Source organism: Sardina pilchardus, chromosome 22, assembly GCF_963854185.1.
Source record: "Sardina pilchardus chromosome 22, fSarPil1.1, whole genome shotgun sequence".
NCBI lineage: Eukaryota > Metazoa > Chordata > Actinopteri > Clupeiformes > Clupeidae > Sardina > Sardina pilchardus.
The window spans coordinates 8,304,795-8,328,509 of record NC_085015.1 but is presented as its reverse complement, the minus strand read 5'-3'; the positions used below and the strand labels follow the sequence as shown (position 1 = coordinate 8,328,509).

Genomic DNA, 23,715 nt, shown 5'->3' with positions numbered 1-23,715 from the left:
CGTTCCCACGCCAGCATGTAGTTTTCTGTGCATTAATTGAGTTGATTCTCCGCTCAGACAGGATATGAGAGCCCAGAAAAAAGGACCCAGCTTATTGGGCCGGAGATCCAGGAAGTGTCTACCTAAACACACACACACACACACACACACACACTAACACACACACACACACACTAACACACACACACACACACACACACACACACACACACACACACACACACACACACACACACACACACACACACACACACACACACACACACACACACACACACACACACTCACACTGGATGAACACTCACAGATGGACTCCTAGTGTACTGTAAATGTATTTAAAAGAGAGGGGAGGGAGGGAGAGAGAGAGAGAGAGACTTGAAAACTTGACCAATTTCTCTGGTGAAACATAAACAGCAACAACATTATGAGGTCGCTGTGCTCAGAGTTTTCGCTGGCACTATCGAGCTTAGAAGTCATGGTCCCAGGAGGCTGTGTGTGTGTAGCGTGTGTGTAGGAGTTTTTGCTTACAGTATGTGTGTATAATGTGTATGCATGCATACTGTATGTGTGCATGCGGTGTGTGTCAAAGGGGCCTGTGGTCTAGAGTGGGGTGGAGGAAGCATCTAGGCTTCTGTTCATCGCAGATGGGGGGGTGGAGATTACCAGTTAGCTACGCACTGTCTCGTTCATGGCCCTGCCTATTGGTGTGTGGCTTCATCCCGCTACCAACCCCACCCAGCCAGCCAACCAGTCACCCAACCTGCCAGCCAGACATCCACCCACCCAACCAGCAGCCTAATTTAGTTCTACCGAAAGCAGGGGGAAGGTCAGCCAGCAACTCCCCTGTATGGATTCTATAATGAGCGCCTTGGGCAAACAATGGCGTTGAGTAAACAGCCCGGGAAAACCCAAAGTGGAGGGGTTTCTCTCGGATGTTTGCTCTGCTTTCAGAAAGACTAAAAATGTTAAATTATTGTATGTTGTACAGTACTGAATGGAGCCTGTGTGTAGTGTTTACTTTGGATGTGTGCCGAGACTGAATGTCACCTGAGGTATCAAATGTCACCAGCTTTTGAAATCTGTGAATGTGCCTAGTCACTGGTGAGAAAGCTCGCCTCTCCCCTATACATTAATGCATAGGAACATGTACAGACTCGCACACACACACACACACACACACACACACACAGACATCTTTCTTTTGGCATTGTTCTGCTGTTTCCCATCAAAAGACCGCAAGATTGCTCATGCCTTTAGCAAATATGGGGCAAGAGCACTCGGGGTGTGACCACAGGCAAGGTGGGGCCGCATGACTGATTTCTGACTGCTCTCCAAAACCCTGTATGTGCAGAGGTGACACGAGACTCTGCTACACCTGTGTGCCGTTTGGCCACGTCGTCACATCACATCAGACAACCAGCACCGCTGAGTGACTTCTAAGAAGCGAACAGAGGAAGTTGTAAACCAGTGGGATGTGGGAGGGAGCTCATTATCCCTGAGTGGACAAAGGGAGTTTCTGTGACAGAAGTAAGAGTGAGAGTGACTGTTACTCTCTTTAATATGAACATATTCAAGCACACAGGTTGTGCTGAACATGTGGGTCACTGACAAATAAGGATTTTAAACGTGTGTTTTTTTTTTTTTTAAATGAAATTACTGTAGCTGACCTTGGTATTATACCTTGGTAAGAAACTAATGAATGGGGGGCGTTGTGGCGCAACAGGCTACAGCGCTCATACCATGTGCGGGTCCAAGTGCCCAAAGGGACCAAGGTTCGAATCCGGCCTGTGGTCATTTCCCAATCCCACCCCATCTCTCTCTCCCACTTGCTTCCTGTCTCACCCTTCACTGTCCTATACAAATAAAGGCAAAAAAGCCAAAAAAATATTTAAAAAAAGAAACTAATGAATACTTTGTGTATTTTATTTATTTTCACTTCCTACTTTATGAAATGTGAATAAATTCTTAACAAATTAAAAAATATATTGTTTAGTATAATAATTACAACACATTTTTTCAACCACTTGTTTAATCTACTATGTCTTGATTTAATTTTAAATACAGTATATTTCACCTGGCTACACTACCACTACCTTTCACCTAACACTACATTTTTACTACACCTTTACTACAGTTTACTACACCTTTACTACAGTTTTACTACAACACTCACCTCGTCACCAAAATGGGTCACAAGTCACTCAAACAGGACCGATGACACTTCCCCTCATTCCATGAATGAATGAATGAATGAATGAATGAATGAATGAAAAGTACATAATCCAAACAATCGGAGACACATTAGGGTGAGGAGTCATTTTCTGTATTCTGGCCTCAGGCCATCTAACGCAGCCACGTGCGGCATCCAAGTAGTCAAACACAGCAGCGTGGTTTGAATTACAGAGCCAAGTCCTTCACTCAACACACACCCGTCTGTGTGACTACCAACACACAGGCCCCTGGAGGTCTAAAAACTACAGTGTGTTCTCCATTAAAAATAGCACAACAACTTTAAAAAGCACCACCATGAAAGCACTGATGTCTATGGCAGCATAATGGAATTTAAGCACGAAGACACTAACCCAGTTTGTCAAAAAACGACTCAGAGGGTGTTGATCCAACACAATCAACAATGCTGCATTGTGCAATAATGTACTCTGAGCACACACTGGCAATAGTGAAGACTTCATTGTCCCAACTGTTCAGTGTAGCAACTAAATGAGTTTGAAGTTATTTAAAGTAAGTAAGTAAGTAAGTAATATTTATTTATAAAGCATGTTTACAACAGTTCACACTGACCAAAGTGCTGTACATAGGCTAGTGTAATAAAAAAAAGAGGTAATGAAATAGTAAGTAAGACAATTGTAAAAGTAAGACAATTGCATTGCAAACATGAATGAATAACTAATATTGTGGTTACATTTGACTACATTATGGTCACATGGCATTCAGTTACACCTCTGCTTGTACTGTAGCCTACATACAGTCACAGTGTACCCATACAGTCACAGTATACCCATACAAGTAATAATCCGCACAATAATCAGCCATTAACAAGCAATTACACATTCTTATATACAAATAAGTGAATAGTAAATACATTTAGCAGACACTGCTAAACCAAGACCAATCCCAATGCATGTAGGTCTGCTGTGAGGTTGCTTGGAATGGTGCACCTTGCCTTAATTAAGCTCTCACACACCATTATATCCTTACACCGCCCACAACAATGTGAGGAGAAAGCACTCAATGGGGGAAGAGGGTAGCAGGCACTAAGTCGAGAAAAGATCTAATTACGATCCTAGAGAGAGAGAGAGAGAGAGAGAAAGAGAGAGAGAGAGAGAGTGCCCCTCACGTAATCTAATCCAGATGACTGATGTCAAGGAGGGTCGGAAACGCTGGAAATGTGCCACAGTCGGGAGCGGACATAGACAAACGCAGCCTCGGGCATCGCTGACTGCCTCTATAAGCGTGGGTTTAAACAACGACCGTGGGAGACTCAAGCTTGACTCAGGTTGCTGCCTCGTCATCTCCATCTTGCCCTGCTGCTCTCTCTGCACTCCACTATATCCCTCCATCAACGTTATCTCCCTTCATCGGAGAAAGTAATAAACCAGGGAGGGCCGGACACTTTATCATCCCAATGAGTCAGAGCAATACAGCAGCACTAGGAGACAGCGCTGAACGGGCCCTCGCTTTTTTGTTTCAATCAACAGGTGTGTTAAGTGTTGTGATTTACATTAACAGTGGAAAGACTAGTAAATGATAAGGAAGTAAAAGCATAAAAGGACAAACGAAGGGCCTGTGATCAAGCCTACTTGTGTAAATCATGATACAGTATGACTTACAAGGATGCACTTGAGCAGGTGATTCATCTTTACAGTCCTGCCTGATGTTTTACAGCTACAGTAACTTCCCCCTGCAGGCTAGGAATAAATGGCTTAGGTTCCTGTTGGGGGGGGGGGGTGTCTCTTGACTATTCAAATGACATCTCTGAAGCTGCAGGGAAGCCAAAGAAACAAATCTACAGTATACTGTATGAAGGGGCTGTATGAAGATTGGCCATGCCACTCTCCTCCAAGACAAGAGAGTCTACGAGGGGGGATGGATGATGATTGTCTTTGCAATTTCTCCTCCTAGACAAGAGAGTCTATATGAGGAGGATGAATGGTGATTGGCCATGCCATTCTCCTCCAAGTGGACGAAGTACAATATGGAGCTCTATAGGTCTTGTATACGCCCTCAAACAGACCCGGAGTTCTATTCTAGAAACAGTAGAACACAATTAGAACTAAAGTATACAGACATGACAACACCATCCTCAGCCAAGCCATTACTTTTACATGTGTTGATTGACATTATGTGCACTTAGCAAAGTGTGCACTTTATGTGCACTTAACAAATGATTAGACACGGCTTCAACTTAGAGTAAGGTTTTAGCTCTCCTAAAACCACTGGAAAGGCAAACAAAAATGATGGCAATGGCAACTAAAAGAATAGTTATGCAGCTTAAACCAAAAAGGGACGGGGGCTGGAGGGTTGCGCCCTTCAGATGGTAGAAAAGTGGGGTGATTTGAAGGTGCTCTTTGGCAATAAAGTCGATAATCACAAAAAACAAGCAGGAAGCCAAGGCACTCTTCTTATAAATAAAACCGCTTTAATTAATAGGCTAGTTGAACTTGCTAATTGAACTTGAAAACAATGCCACTAGTTATGCAGCTTTTACTTCTGTATATTACTGATAGATTGCGCCACCACCGATGATCTCCCCACAGGTGTTACACCAGTTTTGAGAGAGCAGCATGCAAGCTTAGATAGAGGACTTGTAATAGATGGTAAGAGATAGAGATAGAGTGTAAGTTCACATCATAGCAAGAAGATTCTAAAGCCATGTGATCCTGAACTGTGTGGAAATCACCTTAGATTTAAGGAGAAATGAAAGCGTGTTGACCATGAGTGGGCATGTGACTCAACTCACCAAACTGTGAAGTTATAAAATACTGATAAATATGTGTTGCTGAATCGGTTGCAATCTGCAGTAAAGCATTAAGTTCTGCAGAACAACTTAGCCATCTCCCTGCTGCTTTTGGTGTCTTCTGGCACACAACCATAAGGATAATTGTTATATTCTGGAACTTAATGAACTTCTAAACACTCCCAATGCAGAGATATTCTAATGATTGTTTACTTGTCTTGCTGACATAGTAATTACAGAGAAAACGAAACCTACCGGCTTCCCATCAAGCCTTGCACAAATCCTACGGGATCAATATAGGACAAACATAACAGATATGCTTTCTTTGCTTTGTCTGTTAAAGTCATTTTTGATCCATATTTCAGTAAACTTTATGCAAACTCATTGTGCCTACTAGAGCTACTCCTCTGTGCTGTTTCAGGTGTCCACCCACACTGAGTTTGTGTTATACTGTTTTGCCTGAACACTAGGGAACCTACCATGATGCAAATAGCTCAAGAGAGGAACACAGGAAGTCGTGTGAAATATTTTCACCACACGTCTGGTGTGTCAAAGTCTGCTTGATGCAGACCTGGGTTTTCTTTTTTTGAAAAAAAAAAACGTAATAAGAAATGGTTTTGTGGCCATACTGTACCAGTTTACCAGCTCAACAAACTCTTAGTGGGAGCCTGATCCAGAGTGAGCATTACCCTCATAAGCATGTGTGTGTGTGTGTGTGTGTGTGTGTGTGTGTGTGTGTGTGGTGGAGGGGGGGGGGGGGTTCAAACGGGGACGTGAGACTCAGGGTGACTCTTAGTGAATAATAAGTGACGCAGAGGAAATATCCTTTTTAAATGACTTCAGGTCTTAAGTCCTTATTAGACAGCCTCATGGCTACGGTGCCCATGCCAAACAACAGGACCTCACCCATTGTAATCCAATCTGGCTGATCTGCTGCACTCGTTGCTGCTTTGGTCACCAACTTGGTGCTGCACACTTGTGCCCCTTTCACACTGATAAGCTCAGCAAATTATCTAGACACTGTGGAATGAAGAGGTCAAGGCCCTAACCTGTAGGGAACAATCAGTCAAAGTGAGCATAATCAGAACGGTTTAATGTATTACTATTTGCTAATATATCTGCCACTTCAATTAGCTTGTCCTAACATAACTAGTGAGCCTACATGCATGAGTAGCACTCTAAAAATAGGCTTGTCACCAAGGATAGGAAGCTACATTCCATACCAGGCAGAAGTGAGTGAAATCTGTTTTCTTTCTTCCCATGGTGTGATACAGATCTGGGCTGCATAAACATACCATCATGCAGTACCATATTCTTGTTGTTGGGGATTGATATGGTTTACGGCAAAACTTATCAATGTGAGCATCCATGGTTTTTGGAAGATACAGAGTTAAATACACTTCGCTTATAATTCCAAATGTGAACGGTCAAGACCAGCAATTCTGTTTTGAAAAGTGAGGCCTATGAACGCAGTCTAGAGACACCACGTTCATGCTGTGTGCATTCTGTAGGAGTCGCAGTTCATAATACTCAGCTTAATTCTATAGGAAAAACTGTGTCATGAGTCCTTCAGATATGACAATAAAGTGTTTGCCAATTTCATATATACAAGGACCGACTGCTCTTTCATGCACAGAGTGCTGCACTGATTGGTTATCACACAAAGTCTTTTGTCTGGATCATGTTCTTTCTTACCTCACAACAATCGACTGAAAATCACCTTGTCATTGTTTGAATGGGAGAGAGCTGAGCCCGTGACGCATTGCTTAAAGAAGGGGTAAGCAATTGATTGTAATGTTTGCAAGTCTATTCTAATCTTCATCCATCACCACAATGTTTAGACAGGACTGAAAAGAGCAAGGCTCATCATGACTATGCAAATTTTGGGGGTCTAGGTTTTTCTTTTCTGTATGGAAAAGATGCAAATTAGATCATAAACACAGTTTATAGTCCAATGTTATCTTGCACTCTCCCATAAAAAGTACACACGCGCACACACACACACACAATATAGCCTAGAAATGAGATTGAAAATCCATCAGTGCTGGCCTAGACTCTAGATGTCCCCACCATTTCAACAGCCTAATGGTGAACTCCCTCTGAATGTGCAGGTTCCTGTTCTCAGAGCTGTGAGCTAATCTAATTCTTGACCGCAAAATTAACCTTTATCGCTGGGCCATCTCTTGGTATCCTGCTGGAGTCATCCTTGTTAGCTTGTGCTGGCCTCTATAGTTTACAAAAGTGCTGATGGAGCGCACTGAAATGAAATTGTTTTAGTGTTTGCCGATGATTGCTTTCATCGTCCGACTTGATGACGATGAAGGCTGCTGTCCGTGCTCCAGAGAGTACTAGACCGTAAACTGTTCAACCCTTTCACGGACGCCCCGTGAGAAAAAGGGTCAGGGGAGGTCAGCGACTGCACGCGACTGACCACAAATTAATGATTTAATGCCAGGGCTTCAAATACCTACTGGGGCACGGGAGGGCTTCACCCAGCGTAACCCTCGGCGACGAACAGCCATTAATTGCCCAACTGTGTGTAAGTTACAGTAACGATCGGTGTTGGAAGAATTTTCGCGATAATCCCCTTCAGCACACCAAAGTAAAACCCCTTTTGCGTTCATTCGAAATTAGGACACATACGGCTGCACCTCCACAATTAATTCCTCCTAAATGTGCGGCAGAAAACACTGGCAGAACACAGACATAAGTAGGGACGCCACTGACCCACTTCCCTCAGTTCACCCCTGTTCTCCTCAGCAACCGCCACACAATAATAACGCATGCTTTTTTCTCCCAAGCCAACGGTTTGACATTCAGCATATCAGCACGTCTTAAATGGACGGTTTCATGTGCAAACCCCTCCCCCCCCCTCCCTGCTCTCTGAGAAATGTAAACTGAATGGGCACAGACTGTAAGACATAAGCACAATAACATTGAGAACATCAACCGAATATATGATGCAGATAATCATGCTGTTCTCTCCGAGGTGCCAACCCAATCCGATGTAATCTAATCCTTACGCAGTAATGTCATATGCCCTGATTAATTAAATCAGTGTGAGTAGTAACCATCCATGCCAACTGATGGCCACCCTGCCTGACAAAGCCCCCAGAATAAACTGACAAACTGCCGTGCTATGGATACCATATATCCATACAGTCCATTCCAACCTTTAGAAGCCACATACGCTTACCACATCTAACCTCAAGCTTAACTCTATGAAATATTAGCATGTCTTAAGAATAAAGACTGACACCAAATGATATCAGCTACAATGTGTATATTACTACAAAACAACAGGCTACTTCAAGCGTGCGTAGAAATATTTGATATTTGAATGCCTTTTGCCTACAAAGATGTAAAACATAATATGCAAAACATTTCTTCAATCATTACTAAAAGGACAGGACAACACTCTTCTCAGCAATACAAAGAGTAGCTTCACTGAGAATTTGAATAGCTATTCTTGTTTAGCCCGGGAGCATTCCAGTGCTTCAAAGTAAGAGTAGCTTTCAATTGTATTACGGATTTCTAGGAAGACAGCAAAAAAAACAAGAAAAAGAACAGAAAGAGAGCTAAGGACAAGAAAAACAGAGTGACACTCGCACTGAAAACCAAGCATCAATAATACATGGACAGCAGCATGTTCATTATGCATCTGAGTGCATTTATTATCAGTCAGTTAACCCACACCACCTCTTGAGATGATTAACACTTCTACATAAGTCATGACATGTCCATGATGAATGTTAGATAAGCAAAGGTGTCAAAGGAACATAATAGTGTGTGTGTCTGTGTGTCTGTGTGTCTGTGTGTCTGTGTGTGTCTGTGTGTGTCTGTGTGTGTCTGTGTGTGTCTGTGTATGTGTGTTTCTGAGAGATACAGTACATGTACATTCTCTATTGATCATCAAACAGCAATGACTGACTGACCGTCCATTTGAAAACCTGCTGCCCTGAAAAGGTTGCTCTGAAATGACACAGCTCAGCTGGAGCTGACCGAGGCTGCGGCCAGCACGAGCACAAAGGCCTCATGGCTGCCGTCGATAATCAGAGAGATGCGGCACACTTTTTCTCTCCCTCCCTCCCTCCCACTGCCGTTACCTTAGATGCCCCAGCCTTTGAGAGAGCAAAATGAGCTCACTTAAGGAGCACAGCTTTCCAGCCAGACAGTACCGTCTGAGCCCTCTTTCACTATAGTGACTAGGGAACCTGGGCTTCAAACAGCACTCGAAAGAGCATAATAAGCTGCCATGCATATTTGACCATGGACTCGTTGGTGCTTTCTTTCTCTCTCTCTCTGTCCCTCTTCCTATCTCTGTCCCTCCCTCCGTCTCTCTCTCTCTCTCTCTCTTTCTTTCTCTCTCTCTCTGTCCCTCCCTCCGTCTCCCTCCGTCTCTCTCTCTCTCTGTCCCTCTTCCTATCTCTGTCCCTCCCTCCGTCTCTCTCTCTTTCTTTCTTTCTCTCTCTCTCTGTCCCTCCCTCCGTCTCTCTCTCTCTCTCTCGCTTTCTCTCTCTCTCCCTCCGTGCGAGCACGAAAATGAGGAGAGAGCAAACCTGGTCAAGCGTTCAAGGCTTCCCTTTCCACCGCCGGCGCAACATGTGATCTGACACGCGGCGCATGCAGGGACGTGGCTGGCGCACGCCCGCGCGGCAGGGTTACGCCGGGTGACGGCGCTTTGCTGCGGGAGGTGACCCAGAGATGAAACGCGCGCGCGCGGGTGCATCGCACGGCGGAATAGAACATGAGAGAACGGGACAAAAACAGACGACAGCGACGGCTCTCTCGGTTGTCAAAAGAGGGACGACCACAGAGACGCTGTCCTTCTGTGCCAATTCATAACAGCCCCGATTCAATTTACAGCACTGGACGGGCGACCTTGAGCACTCGAGCAGTCTTCCAAAGAGACGGGCATCGCCAAATCACTTTGTGTCGCCTGACAATATTGCAGAATAGGGGATGTATTTCGGCATTGAAAGTTGGAAGATGGTAGCATGAATGATACCATCACCTGTAAAACCTCAGACTTTGTCCCTCATCACAATGCGGTTTACATAAGCCTATACACACTGCCTGAACAATCTCAATCTCTGCCTCTCTGGCTGCGCCTACATCACCGGTCATCTGAACCGTGATGGATCGGTAGAGGGATTCTTTGTCACTATAGATTAAATAAAACCACTAACCATGAATGGAATGAATTGCCCTGGGTAAATATAATACATTACGCTGTTATTACTGGACTGTGGGCGGAATGTCATACTGTTGAGTCAATTGAGTACAGCCAGCATAACGCCTATCTGGCATTAGGCACAGCCTTGATGGCAATTCCTTAATAGTAAAAGTCGTATACGATTCTTTATCTTTTAATGTGAACAGTCCAAGGCAAAATGGCAAAGATCTGGCTTCCTAGTCACGGATGCCAGAAATAACCCCACATCTAACACAATGAGTTCTTTCATGTTTTGTTCCCCTTTGCCTTTGAAGAAAACCCATCAGCCCCCTCATCTACCTGTGCAGCATAGCAAATATTAGCTTCACTAAAGTCCTGTGGACTCTTTGGTGGTCATAATAGCCCAATCATTGGAAAGGGAAAGGTTATCCCTGTCTTACATTGATAAAGAGCATTAGGAGAGTGTGCCTACTCATAAAGCAGTTCAACCTTACCGGCCTGACTGTACAATTAAGGCCCAAAGGAATCCATGCTTCATAGCATTCCTGTGTAGAAATTACTCTAGGCCTTGCAGTTATGGCCAGACATCTCCTCCCACATTTCATAACCTTTTCTGGAAATATGCTATTAATTGGGAAAGAAAGGGCCTCAGATAACTTGGAAGGCTTACATTACATTGCACTGTATTTGCCATTTCTTTTTTTCAATAACGAAGAATCCATTAAATTGCTTCATTTGAAAGTTTCTAAGCTTCTGAGTTTCAAAACTCAACTTCAGGGTTTGGTAGGTAAACATGCATTATCTTACACTGGGCAAACCAGTTGGTCAAAATGAACTTGAAATGGTTACATTGTAAAAATGATACTATAGCAGTTCTGAAACTATTCACAACTTCAGAGTCTTTACAATGGGACCTGCATTGGGTAAAAAAAAGTGCCCATCACATCTCTACTTGGGACAATAGAACTGGATTTACATCCAGTATTCCTAGGGCCATAATGCAATATGGCAATAGTGTTGCTTTCCATGCACTAGGACTGGATGGAGCAATTATTGATTTGACCTAATGTTTGTCATGACCCAAACTGTACCGCCTATATGTAAAGTGGATGATTCAAGCAGATTGGGATTCAACTAAGAAGTATTAACCCAAACAAAACCAGATGAATTGTAGTGTGTAATTCAGACTGACATTCAACATAACGTTTTACAGACTGCACTTTTATCAACAGCCCCATGTGCGATTTTCATGTAGCTTAAATAATAGACAGGTAGAGAGAAGGCAAAGCCTAAGATATTCTGTGCTACTTTCCCAGAAGGAGCTACTTATTTTGAGGATGATATAAAGAAGCCGGCTTGTGTAGAACATAGTTTAGAATGACTTGTTCACTATAAGGCTTCAACTCTTTCAATATCAGTCATTACAATTGAACAGTAGCCGGAGCAACAAGTGAAATGGGCCTAACCAAACACTCAAGCTAGGTGGCATCGTCACCAGACATGGCATTTCATGAATCAAGTCTCTCAATGTTTAACCCATCATTGTGCCCAATGCACTTAATGTGCCTAAGGCACAATATAGCTACCATAAGGCAGGAACATGTTGAAGAGATCGAAAGCCATATTACTTAAATAGTCAATAACAAAGCGCAAATTGTGTCGGATGGAAGTCGAGGAATAACTCTTCGGGGAATTCTCTGGACTGTGTTTAAGCCCACGATGCTGGTAACTAGGGCACGGACTGAGAGAACTGCCTTTACCTCGCTCAACCTCTTCAACAGTAGAACATTCTCAACTGCAAGTCGCGGTCATGTGCAGTGGGCGGCTTAAGCCGTGCATATGTCTATTGCCCCATTTATGCATGTCATTGTATGTAAAACGTAGATGTGTCTGGCTACAGTCTACGGAAAATATGCTTAAAGTCTTAGCAAAGAGGTCGCCATGGGGATTTTATGAGATTTGCAGATCTGGTTCGCAGTTGATATGCACAGCAAACTATCGACTTCATATCATCCTAGCCTACTCCATGTTCACTCCATACAGCCAGTGTTTTCATTGGAACAGGATGCAATTGACAGTGCCAACTTCGGAATCAAGCACAATCGACCCCATACGATAGACTACAATGACACGATACAATACTCTCCATTCTGGTAACCATGTTATTTCCCATTGCAACATAGTATCAACATTGAGTAGGCTACCAAGTCATTCTCATTTCCGCGGTGACACGCAACAACTCAGCATCACCTGGGATCTGGAATTCTGTGTTGCTGGGTCGACTTCAGCAAGATATTTGTGTGATTCGGTTGACCTGTTTTGATGTGAGAAGGCTTCGATCCAACCTGTCTATTCGTGTTTGCTTTCACGTTTTGGTTGCCATGTCAGTTGTGAACCGGGGTTCGTAAGTAAATTCTAAAATGAATGGGTGTTAGACGAGGAGTTGGTCTACATCCTACGTCGCCTACGGTGAGCGCCTTCATGAAGACAACACATTTGTTCCCTCCACAAATAATTGTGACATTGACATACGAGTTAGTCTAACTTGGCATACAACTTACCCAGAGCGGGCGGTCCGATCCACAGAAAGGTTCCATTTGGCTCTGGCACTTCAGTGGATCACTTCCTTTTGTCGTAGGTAATGTCTAGGCTGTCTCCGTATGTTTTATCCTCTTTTCTTCTTCCGCATAAAGAGGAAACACACTCTCAAGCGCACACACATACACACACATACATCTACGTCGGCACATGCAAGCTCACATAAAGTAGACTGTCCTGGAAAACAGTCGACCACCTAAAAAGCGTTGGGTATTGGTGCCCCTGCCTTGACCCTCCTCCTTGCCTTCGACGCGTGACGTTGGAGTGCGCTCCTTCTTCCCTCGCCGTGGACGACAGAAAAGTCAGTGGGAGGTTGTCATTACATTACAGGGTCCGCCCACTATACGCGGGCTTTTAAATGTGGTCACGCCTCAGGAAGCTGTACTCCCACAACACACAAGCGCGTACTCGCAATAGTTTCATCATTTTATAACTATTGCGTGACATTTTTACCTTATTTTTACAACAATACCATCTCCCACAGGAAAGATACAGCCACTTGCCTAACCGGTATGTTACATTGTGTGCCACACTTCCAGAAATACCACATTGCATTGTACTTATCTCTGTATTCAGATGCCCATCATCTGCACTATAGATGTCCAAACACTTACAAAAGAAATGCAGTTACATTTAGATTACTTTAAATCGTCAAGGGATGTGGTGTTATTAGGAAGAAATAGAGTAAGGAAATCAACTTGTTGCCAATCAAATCTTTACAGATTTGTACACAGATGATAGGAGGTCTGAAACATACAATTTCTGACATTTAGCCGCTTAATCTGCATAACAAAACAGTGTTACAGTGAACAGAGGAAGCCTCCTGACTACCAGAGGTTCGTTTTGTCCTCTCTAGAGGACATCTGTAAACTTGAATATCTCCCAGACCATGCATGCTACTGAGCCAACTCCTATCGTTCTCTACAGAGGACATTCAGGACTTTTAATTGATACCAAATTTATGGGGGTGGGGTTTTGGGAACTTCCTCTTTTTTTCTTGTAATGTCCTGGGTCAAATTGACCCAATTTTCAAGGAAGAAAAGGAGAAAGTTCCCAAAACCCCACCCCCATAAATTTGGTATCATGTAAAAGCCCTGGATGTCCCCTTTAGAGAACAAGAGGAGTTAGCTCAGTAGTATGGTGTGGGAGATATTCCAGTTTAGAAAGGTCCTCTAGAGAGGACAAAAATGAACTGCTGGTAGTCAGGAGGATAAAGGTGCATTATTGTTTCAACTCAGAAACAGTGTTACATCATTTCAATATCCTCCTGACTACCAGCAGTTCATTTTTGTCCTCTCTAGAGGACCTTTCTAAACTGGAATATCTCCCACACCATACATACTACTGAGCTAACTCCTTTTGTTCTCTAAAGGGGACATCCAGGGCTTTTACATGATACCAAATTTATGGGGGTGGGTCTTTGGGAACTTCCTCCTTTTCTTCCTTGAAAATTGGGTCAATTTGACCCAGGACTTTACAAGAAAAAAAGAGGAAGTTCCCAAAACCCCACCCCCATACATTTGGTATCAGTTAAAAGTCCTGAATGTCCTCTGTAGGGAACGATAGGAGTTGGCTCAGTAGCATGCATGGTCTGGGAGACATTCAAGTTTACAGATGTCCTCTAGAGAGGACAAAACGAACCTCTGGTAGTCAGGAGGATATGGACGTGGTCAGTTTCTCAGAGTTCCCTTAAAACAGTCAGTGAAAATGATTCTAATAAAGCAATAAGCCCCATGAGACAGTAGGTTCCAGTGATTTAAGAACAGCTGAAGGGAAATTGTTATAGGCACAACGCAAACTAGAGTCCATTCCATCCTCAAGATGTCCCCCTTGGCCATGACATTCCAACTAGAGAGTTGGAATGTAGGGAGGTTTGTTTCCAACTTACAGTATCTCCCTGTACAAAGCTATGAAGAAAGGAGCAGGGGGCATCATTGTGTCCTGCATGTCTGAGATGGAATTTCACCACAGTCTGAGCACTGGGATTCCATTCTGGGCATCTTGCCCTTTTTGACATTGATTTCCTACATGGATGTTTCTGAAGGAGCCCAGGCAACACTGTTGAATGGATACAAGAGACACCGGAGAAGCTGTCCACACTATGAACCACCTAGACAATGAACAGTCGATAGCTTTGGCGCACTGATGTTGCTGGCTGAGTATGTTGCCTACTGTAGGTATGTTAATGGCTCTACATTTCTGGTATGGAGGATCTGACAGTATCGCCATCCTTGGCTCAGGCTGACACTGCCTTGGCTTAACAAGGAGCTGCATGGTCTCGTCATATTTCATTTGCTTATTTTAATTCTGGAGCCATTTTTACAGGCCAGAATCTACCAGATTAAATCACATTCGAATTTAAAATTGCATAGATGCACAAACATTTGTTTAACAGAGGGAGAAATATTTTTGGAACACGTTTTGCTTATTGGGTGTTTACTTTTTTTTATTTTATTTTTTTCTGTCACAAACCCCAATGAAATGCATTAAAATGACCAGAACCTTGTAGACCACGTAGAATGGTAGCAGTGGCAAGCGCAACCCCAAAAATGATCAACACTTTCCCCATGGCTCAATTTTATCCATCACACGGATTCACCCTCCACCAGAAACACACATTGAATTGACATGGAGGGACATCAAAGGCTCTGCACATCCAAAGAAAGAAAATACATTACGAAATTATAAGTAGGCTGCAGTAGGCGGCCTACACAGCTTTGATGACTTCGTCCATTAGGGTCTACACATTGGACGTTTTTCTAGACTCATCCTCACACGCCCTCTGGGGGCCACTTTGGATATAGAATTGGACAAGTTCATTAGTCCTCTCCAATGTGATAGGAAGCGTGTGATGTGATGTGTGAATCTTGTCGATTGAAATCGACTTCAAAATTGACTTTAGATTTCTTTACTTCACTATTTGAGGAGTGTGTCATAAATCAACTGACAATATTATGAAGGGGGAAAAGTTAGTGTGCTTGTTTACATAATCTGCAACACTTCTGTCCCCAATCACAATGCATTAATGGTCTTCAATCAGCCAAAGAGGACACATGTAACCCCTCTCCTAGTTACTCTCCACTGGCTCCCTATAGTAGCCAGAATTAAATTTAAATCTCTCACTCTGGCCTATAGGACACTGACTGGATCTGCTCCTAGCTACTTCAGTTCTTTGATGAAGATGTACATTCCCAACCGCCCATTGCGATCTTCTGAGGAGCGTCTGTTATGTCGACAAACCATACATGCTAGGTCAAACTGTAGATCCTATTCTTCAGTGGTTCCGTGTTGGTGGAATGAGTTGCCCAGTGCTCTCCGTTCAAGCAACAGTTTTGGATCTTTTAAGAGGGGTCTTAAGGCATATTTGTTTAATATGCACTTAGTCTTTTGAGTGTTTGTTATGTGTTATGGTTTGTATAATAGTTTTGTTTTGTTATAATTTGTCCATTGTTAAAATTTGACATTTATTCTGCTATTGTCCTTAAATTTAGCCATACCTTGCTATAGTTATTGTTATTATATAATTAACTGAGTGACTTATTTGATTGCTTTTGTCATTTCATTGTTTTATTTCTCATTAGATTAGTGCTTAAATGATTGTTGTATTGATAATATTGCTATTCTCCCTATTTTGTAATTGTTCACTGTTATTTAATTTGTATTGCTATTTATTTGTATGTCGCTTTGGACAAAGGCGTCTGCTAAATAACCATAACCATAATGCAGAGATAAAATTCAATATAGAAATATGGCCGACAACTATTTCTCTTGGAATAGAAAAATATACAGAGGTAGGCTAGGCCTATTCCTACAGTTTGTCCTAGTTGTCAAATGAAGCACTGACCACGAGGTGGAGTATTTCTCAAAGATTACATCGATTATACAGTAATAGCCGACTCATGAGTAATAGAAGATATACGGACATAAAGTTAACCAGCTGTTTCACATATTTGAGGGAGTTGTGGCAAAGCCGCACCATTCTAATGATTAGTCTGGCTGAAAGTGCAAGGCACCACTTCCATACCGGTGGAACATGCTGTCTTTGTCTTGAAGTTGCACTCAAAGGACACCACAGTTCTTTCAGCGTGAGGATCCAATGTAGCCTTCCTTTACATAGCCTAGAGAACGGAGACCCGTGAAAATTCTCACTCAGACCCATCCCTCTGAAAGTAACGTTACACTCAGGTGGGCTACGTCATTACCAATGACGCGTGGAATGTCAAGTTTTCGGGATTTTGAAAATGCATGACCACCCGTGCTCACATGCAGATGACAGATTTCATGGTAAGCCTCAGAGGTCGACTACCAAGATACAGTAGATACAGTGTATGTTTTTCCAGAGTAACACAGCGATCTGTGCAAAGCATCCCAGTGCATCCTCATGAAATTAAGGAATGCGCAGCTAGCAAAAGTTTTTAGTGCCATCAAAGACGTTGCCTACCAGCGAGAAAGTAGCGGCACCTTCGCGTGGAGTAGGCCAGTCAGGTCCAAAGTATGACCTCAGAGGAACGAGTCTTGGGGACATCCAAGGCAACGGTTGTATCACCTGTGAACCTCCGCAAGCTCAGTTTTGGGAAGGTCGGAAGAAAGCAGAGCAATGGATCAGTTCAGTGAGTAGCCTCATACGTTTGTATCTGTGGGCTATGCTTTTTAAATCACGATTTACAAAAGTAAAATAGAGTACTTTTGTGGCAATTGAAAAGATTTAGAGAAAGAATTTGGAAAGAATCAAATGTGGTCTCAGATCATTCCCATTGAGCACAGGGTTGTTCAGATTACTCTAAACTTTTGTTTTCTAATCGCTAGATAGGCCTGTGTGTTTTATAAAACTTGTCATCATCACCCACCTGGATTTATACTTTATACTTATGTGGTGTTTTGGTTTCTCATGTAAGATTACAAAGCATATTGTAGCCTACAAATTGTTATTTTATGTAATGTAAACGTAAACTACCTCACATGAGATGGAAAATCTGTCTAAGGAATGTTTCCCATGCTCTTTCCGCCAGTAGACAGATTCTAGGTTCTTACAATTAGCTCTCTAATTAATGAGATGGAAGCGCCATTATCTGCGCATTCATGAAAATAATTTGGCTCCAGGATTTGCGCATGTTCGTTTCCAGGCTCTGGTTAGGCTATGCCAGTTACATCTTGATTCAATTCCATTTAATTCTGATCTGTGGGATCATAAGGTCGTCAGAGCAACATGCAGGTAGAAATACGACAACTACATTATTTCCATGAAGTCAATCGTGTTATATACCAAATACGAATCGAGAGTTAATCCCCTTTTGCGAATCGAATTTCTATTCGAATTGGAAGATTGAATACGCATTTCAAGTGTTTCCAGTCAGGAATTCTTATTCAAATTGTTAGACTTTATTTGGATAGAAACCCAGTTTGCGGCTCCCTATGGGTAGAGTGAAGAAGGCAGGGGACGTTTCCCTCACAGTTACATTCACTGTGGGTAAAGACTGTTAGGATAACACCAGGAGTTTGTGTCGCCGGTGACACTGCAGAAATGATGAAGAAAATGTCCAACATGTGAATACAACCAGATAGGTGAAAGATGATACTCCTTGGTTAAAGGTTAGTTGGAGTTGAAATTACATGTTTTTACTCTCCTTCAGCTATTCTCTTCAAAACATGTGTACACCCACATGGGCCTACATCCTGACAGAAAACAGTGAAGAAACATTGCACTCATATTGTTAAGAATTAACTTATGAATCTGAAATGCTTATTAAGTAGCCTAATGATAGCAGTTTTAGAGAAGCAAAAGGCCCTGCAAGGACAGTACATCACAAATGGTCCACAACAAATGAGATGTTAGGGACTTGAAGTCTACAAAACCTCAGCTATTCTAAAATCACTGTAAACTTGGGCTATACAACAGACCTGATTTCATTGACTGACACTAGAGTTTACAATTATTCACTTGTCCCAATGACCATAGTCTTGCACCACATTTGGCAGTTCCTTTGACAGATTAGTCATTCAAAATAACAGCCTCTAGTGGACAAAAATCATCTGACCTAGTCCTTAGAGAGGTCTCAAGGCGCTGAACTATACACAGTTAAGAATTTTGATACCAATTATCACGCAGATAAGACATTGGCAAGGGAAGGAATGTCATTACTTTTTGAAGCCTTATTTTATTTACTTCTCATTTAATAGTATAATTTGAAGGCTTGATAAGGCTGAGAAGCAGGATTGGATATACAGTAATTAGTTTTATTTCTGGCACGGTGTCATTATCTTTAAGATACAGTCATACAGTAGATTCCAGAATGTTATAGAAGTGGCCAGCTGGTGTTAATTCAGTGTTAGTGTCATTCAAAATTGTATTGTAAAGTTTGTAAAATCTCCCCTGTGTATTTCATAGAGTGTAGTATAAACATCACAATGACAAAGTTGTGTGGTTGATGAAGAGGGTAACATCAGGCCTACCTCATTCCAACTCTCAAATCTATCAAGACTATTTAACTGGTTGCAGTTTTAAAACAACCACATGTAAGAACGTTGTAGGTTTTGACTTCATTGTTTAAGATTGCGGATCCATGATTTGGATCATGTTGTGGCAGTGTGAATAGAAGACAGGGTAAGGAGAAGGTGCTCATGGATGTTCAATATGAAGGGGAAGGGGTTTCAGCTGATGTAGTGGCACACAAAGAATGAGGGGGGTTTAACAAAAGAAAAAAGAACTCTTGTCCCACACTGAGCTAAGTGGTAAGAAGATTAGTGGATTGCTCAGAAATAATCTGGAGTTTATTCTTTGATTTATTCAGAAAGCGAGCACGGCAAGGCACAAAAGAGCACCTGTTTTAAGAAAAAAGTTCTGTCTCGGTTTTGTTTCTTTGTAAAAAAAAAAAAAAGATTTCCAGTGGGAGTATCGTCCAGCAGAATTGGTCGTTGTCGTTCTGTTAGAACTAGGAGAGTGTGGTAGCCAGTCGGCCGGCATTACTGTCAGTGTGACCGGCCCAATTAGCATCAGAGTGCTTTCCCCCCGTGAAGCCGCCCAGCCCAGCCGCCCACACTCCCCTTGTCTCAGCAGGGCCAGCTCGTGCAGCAGCAACAGCGGCGGCAGCAGCAGACCGGAGGCAGAGACCACCGGTCACCACCGGCAGCCGGCCAAGAGCAGGATCCGCCAGCACCGGCACCGGCTGTCGGCCGTCTTCAGCCGCAGCGTCTCCACGTTGGGCCGGGGGGACGGCATGGCCAGCGCCAGCGCCGGTGCGACCGGGGAGGAGAGCCTGGTGGCCGACGACCCCTCCGAGCTGTCCAATCACGTGACGGCGCCGGGCATACTGAAGATTTTTGGCAACGAGATCTGCGAGGGGGCCAACTACAAGAGTGTGCTGGCCACGACCCACTCCAGTGCCAGGGAGCTGGTCAAAGAGGCACTCGAGAGGTGAGAGTTTCTGTTATTTGAATGGGCTTCAAAAATCTCTTTCATGTGCCTCCCAACATGGGCCTTCTTTCATGGGGTTGTTTCAGAATGAAAGATAGGCTACTGAATTCACCGTAGGATGGAGAGATGAAGTAGAACTATTCCCTGACTGCCTTTAAAGTGAACACAGGCTAGCGTGTATAAAAAAAAACCTTTCAAATGTCTGGAACAAAAACCCAGAGGAGCTCTAGGAACCTAGATGTTATTTAATAGCATTTCTGGGGACAAAAGCGAGAGAGAAACAGCTAAGACACCAGGGACAGAGACGTATTGTGACAAAGTGATGTTAAATGTATGTGGGCACAAGCCTTAGTTTGATGCTGAATGGTGAAAATACCAGCAGAGCAATTATAAATTCCTCTGGGAATGTTAACCATGCTGGCAGAGGCCATACGTCTTAGACTCAAAATTCTTTCCTTCTTTTCATGCGATGTGACCAGATATACAGAATACAACCCCAAACCAGAAAAAGTTGGAACGTTGTGTAAAATGCAAATAAAAGCAGAATGTAATAATCTGCAAATCTCGTAAACTCATATTTATTTGTAAAAAGGACACAGACAATATATCAAATGTTGAAAATGACACATTTGACTGTTTCATGGAAAATATACTGCAATTATTTAAATATATTCTTGTATATTAAATAGTATTTTGTCATTTATATTCTATTGTGTTGAAGAGGATGGCTTCATATTTTGTATTCAAATACTTCAAAGGTGTGTATTTTTGGTAAAACCAATAGCCTACATTTGGTGATGTAATGACATCATAAAAGTGCAATGTAATGAATGTAGCCTCTGACTGCTGCTGACTTAGTCATTTGCCCACACTTGTGATCATAATATTGAGATTCAGGAAGATGTTCCAGTGCAAAATGAGTAACTTGTAGGTTGCTCACACATGCTACACTCCCTCTCATACCATCCTCAAGTTTCTTGGGAACATTAATGATCAGCTTTTTGAGAACTTTAGTCATCCAATCGGAACATATGGAACCGGTTATGTGGTAGCCTTGCAACATTGCTCAGTCTGGGCATGCATTGACTTGTCTTCGCTTTGTAACGCTTCACAAGTTCAGTTGTGACTTTTTGACTGCATCTCTGATTGGGTATTTAGGCTATGAGATGTAACAGGCAGATCAGCATAGTTGAGCTGTTGACTGTTTGCAGTATGGCATGTCTCATAGGTAGAGAAAAGCTGTCGCTCTCAAACACTGTCCAGTTAATCCACAGTCAGGGTACTGATGAAGGAATAATATATTATTTGGGTGGGCAAGACACAGTGCTTGGGTGGGCTGAGCCCACCCTGGCCCCTGCCTAGCGACGGCCCTGATCTGGGCTAAAGAGGAAGGAGGACATTCCAAGCATCCAACCAGAGACGGTTGAATCCAACCTATTCAACTTGTTTTAGTGTTATGTTCGGAACACAACATTTACGACTGTGTGGAATTGCGTTAGTGCCTACAGCATGGGCATCTTGCTCATCTGACACTGCACAATCAAATTGGAATGATGTATGCAGGTTTTGAGCAACATATACTGCCATCCAGATCCAATGTCTTTTCCAGGGGAGATTCTCCATAGAGGAACAGAGTTCATGCGCTAAAATGGCCTGTCTGCAGACCAGACCTGTCGAATTAGGTGCATCATGTCATGAGCTCTTTTCACATTGATAGACGCAAAATTTGCGGGAAGAGGAGACATCTTCTTGTCGCATCGTGTGTCTAAAAACGTGGTGAAAATTTGCCGGCCTGTTTTGTCTGCTCCATGAGGCGGCTTTTTGGGGGGCCGGGAGGCAGGACCAGCTAGCAAATTAAAACGTGACATGCAACATAAAACGTGGCATGCAACAGCGGGCGTGTAAAGTGATAGTCGTAAGCCTAATGTGTGGAACTTATACTTATAAACATTATAAAATGGGATACAATAAACAGAAAGCCTCTTCAGGGTGCTAAGGCTAATCACCATAGCCTTGTCTAGCCTGTTAATCAAATGAATGTTTGAAAATAATGTTGTGCGTCATGTTATTGAAGAAGAGACTGAAGAGTAACGTTGTTATTCCCTGATGAGTCAAAGTAGCTAGAGTTATGTTATGTTTGCTATTCATCTACAAATGCTTTTCTAATGGATGCCAGAACATGCATGTTACAGTTTGGGTAAAGCCTGTTGTCGCAAGTTTTGGGCAAGGTCCATTGGTTATAGGCTGAATCAAAAACATATCCCACACTGTTGAACAACTCAAATCCCATATTGTGCAGGAATGGGACAACATTTAAACATCAAATTCAATTCAAAACATATTTTCCATAAAATAGTTCAACATTTTGTTGTTGTCCATGTCTTTGCTGCTAAATATGGGTTTATGAGACTTGTATATATTATCACATTTTGTTTTTGTTTGCATATTGCACAACATCCCAACTTTTCCTGATTTTGGGTAGTGGGATTGTTCTCACATTTCCTTCCCCCTGAGCAAAGAGAAAGAGAAGTAACCATGTCAGACGGGTGGCCGGTGGCTGTCTTTGTTGCTGTAATAGACTGTGTGACAGAGAATAATCAGAAGGAATTATACATTCAGACGCATTACTGTTCAAGTCTCCCCACTGGTTTTGAGTCTATTAGCTCACACGTAGAACAGGGGTTGATTTACTGTGCGCTGTGTAATGTGTTGTTTACTCCACATGATGATGAGCATTTTGCAACAGAACTAAGTAAATCATGCCTTCCTTAGAAAACAATAGCTGGAATCTGCATACTGAATAACTTCCCTCACCAGTGAAAGAAACAATAGGATGAAGCACAGCTGTTTCCATTCAACTTTTATGTAAATACTACATTCAAGCCAATGACCGACGTGTTTGTTTGCAGCCCATGTGTCATATTTGAATAAGTTTGTTAATTGAACACAGAGGATTGAGTCATTGCGACCCCATTTTGTGATCCCATCTCACAGATACTGTCTGAGCAAGGCGGATGCGGATTCCTACGTGCTCTGCGACGTGATTGGCTGCATTGGGGACCATCAGTGGAGGACCGAGTGCCTCCGTGTCGTAGGTGACAACGAGAAGCCACTTCTGCTGCAGTCGTTATGGAAACCCAGAGAGGGCTATGCACGCCGCTTCGAGATCCAGAAGCGTGCCAGTGTGGAGGAGAGAACTTCCAAGGACAAGGACACCGTGACCGCAGGTAAGATGCCATCCTGTAACCACCACCGCCAACAGCAACAATAGAGTTTCTTGGTGTTTTGAGCCCCCAACCTTGTCTTCAAGGCAGCGCTGCCTGGAAGGCGCTAGGGTTAGGCATGGGTTAAGGTTAGGGTTAGGGTTAGGGGTAGGATTAAGGGCCGATTAAGGGGACGAGTCCGCATATTGGAAGGAGATTTCACGGTTACAGTGCTGGTGCAGCCGTTACAACCTTGAGCTCAATGCATCAAAGACAGTGGAAATGGTGGTGGACTTCAGGAGGAGTCCTACCCCGTCCCCTCCCATCATGCTGGGGTCAACACCGGTGACCA

The 23,715-nt window shown here is 43.0% G+C and overlaps 2 protein-coding genes across 3 annotated transcripts in view; one reads left to right on the top strand and one right to left on the bottom strand.

The window, feature by feature from the left end:
* Window positions 1-13,030, bottom strand: part of abcc3 (ATP-binding cassette, sub-family C (CFTR/MRP), member 3) — a 54,431-nt gene extending 41,401 nt beyond the window's left edge. For both annotated transcript variants that reach the window (XM_062526233.1, XM_062526232.1), the window contains exon 1: window positions 12,713-13,030. In XM_062526233.1, coding sequence (XP_062382217.1) covers window positions 12,713-12,748 — 36 coding nt within the window. In that variant the 5' untranslated portion in view covers window positions 12,749-13,030. The remainder of the gene's footprint in view (window positions 1-12,712) is intronic.
* Window positions 13,031-17,062: 4,032 nt separating this feature from the next.
* The window catches only part of radil2b (Ras association and DIL domains 2b), a 29,636-nt gene continuing 22,983 nt past the window's right edge, over window positions 17,063-23,715 (top strand). Inside the window, exons 1-3 of the mRNA XM_062526949.1 lie at window positions 17,063-17,359; window positions 19,801-20,160; window positions 23,155-23,387. Of these exons, the coding sequence (XP_062382933.1) occupies window positions 17,244-17,359; window positions 19,801-20,160; window positions 23,155-23,387 (709 nt within the window). The 5' untranslated portion in view covers window positions 17,063-17,243. The remainder of the gene's footprint in view (window positions 17,360-19,800; window positions 20,161-23,154; window positions 23,388-23,715) is intronic.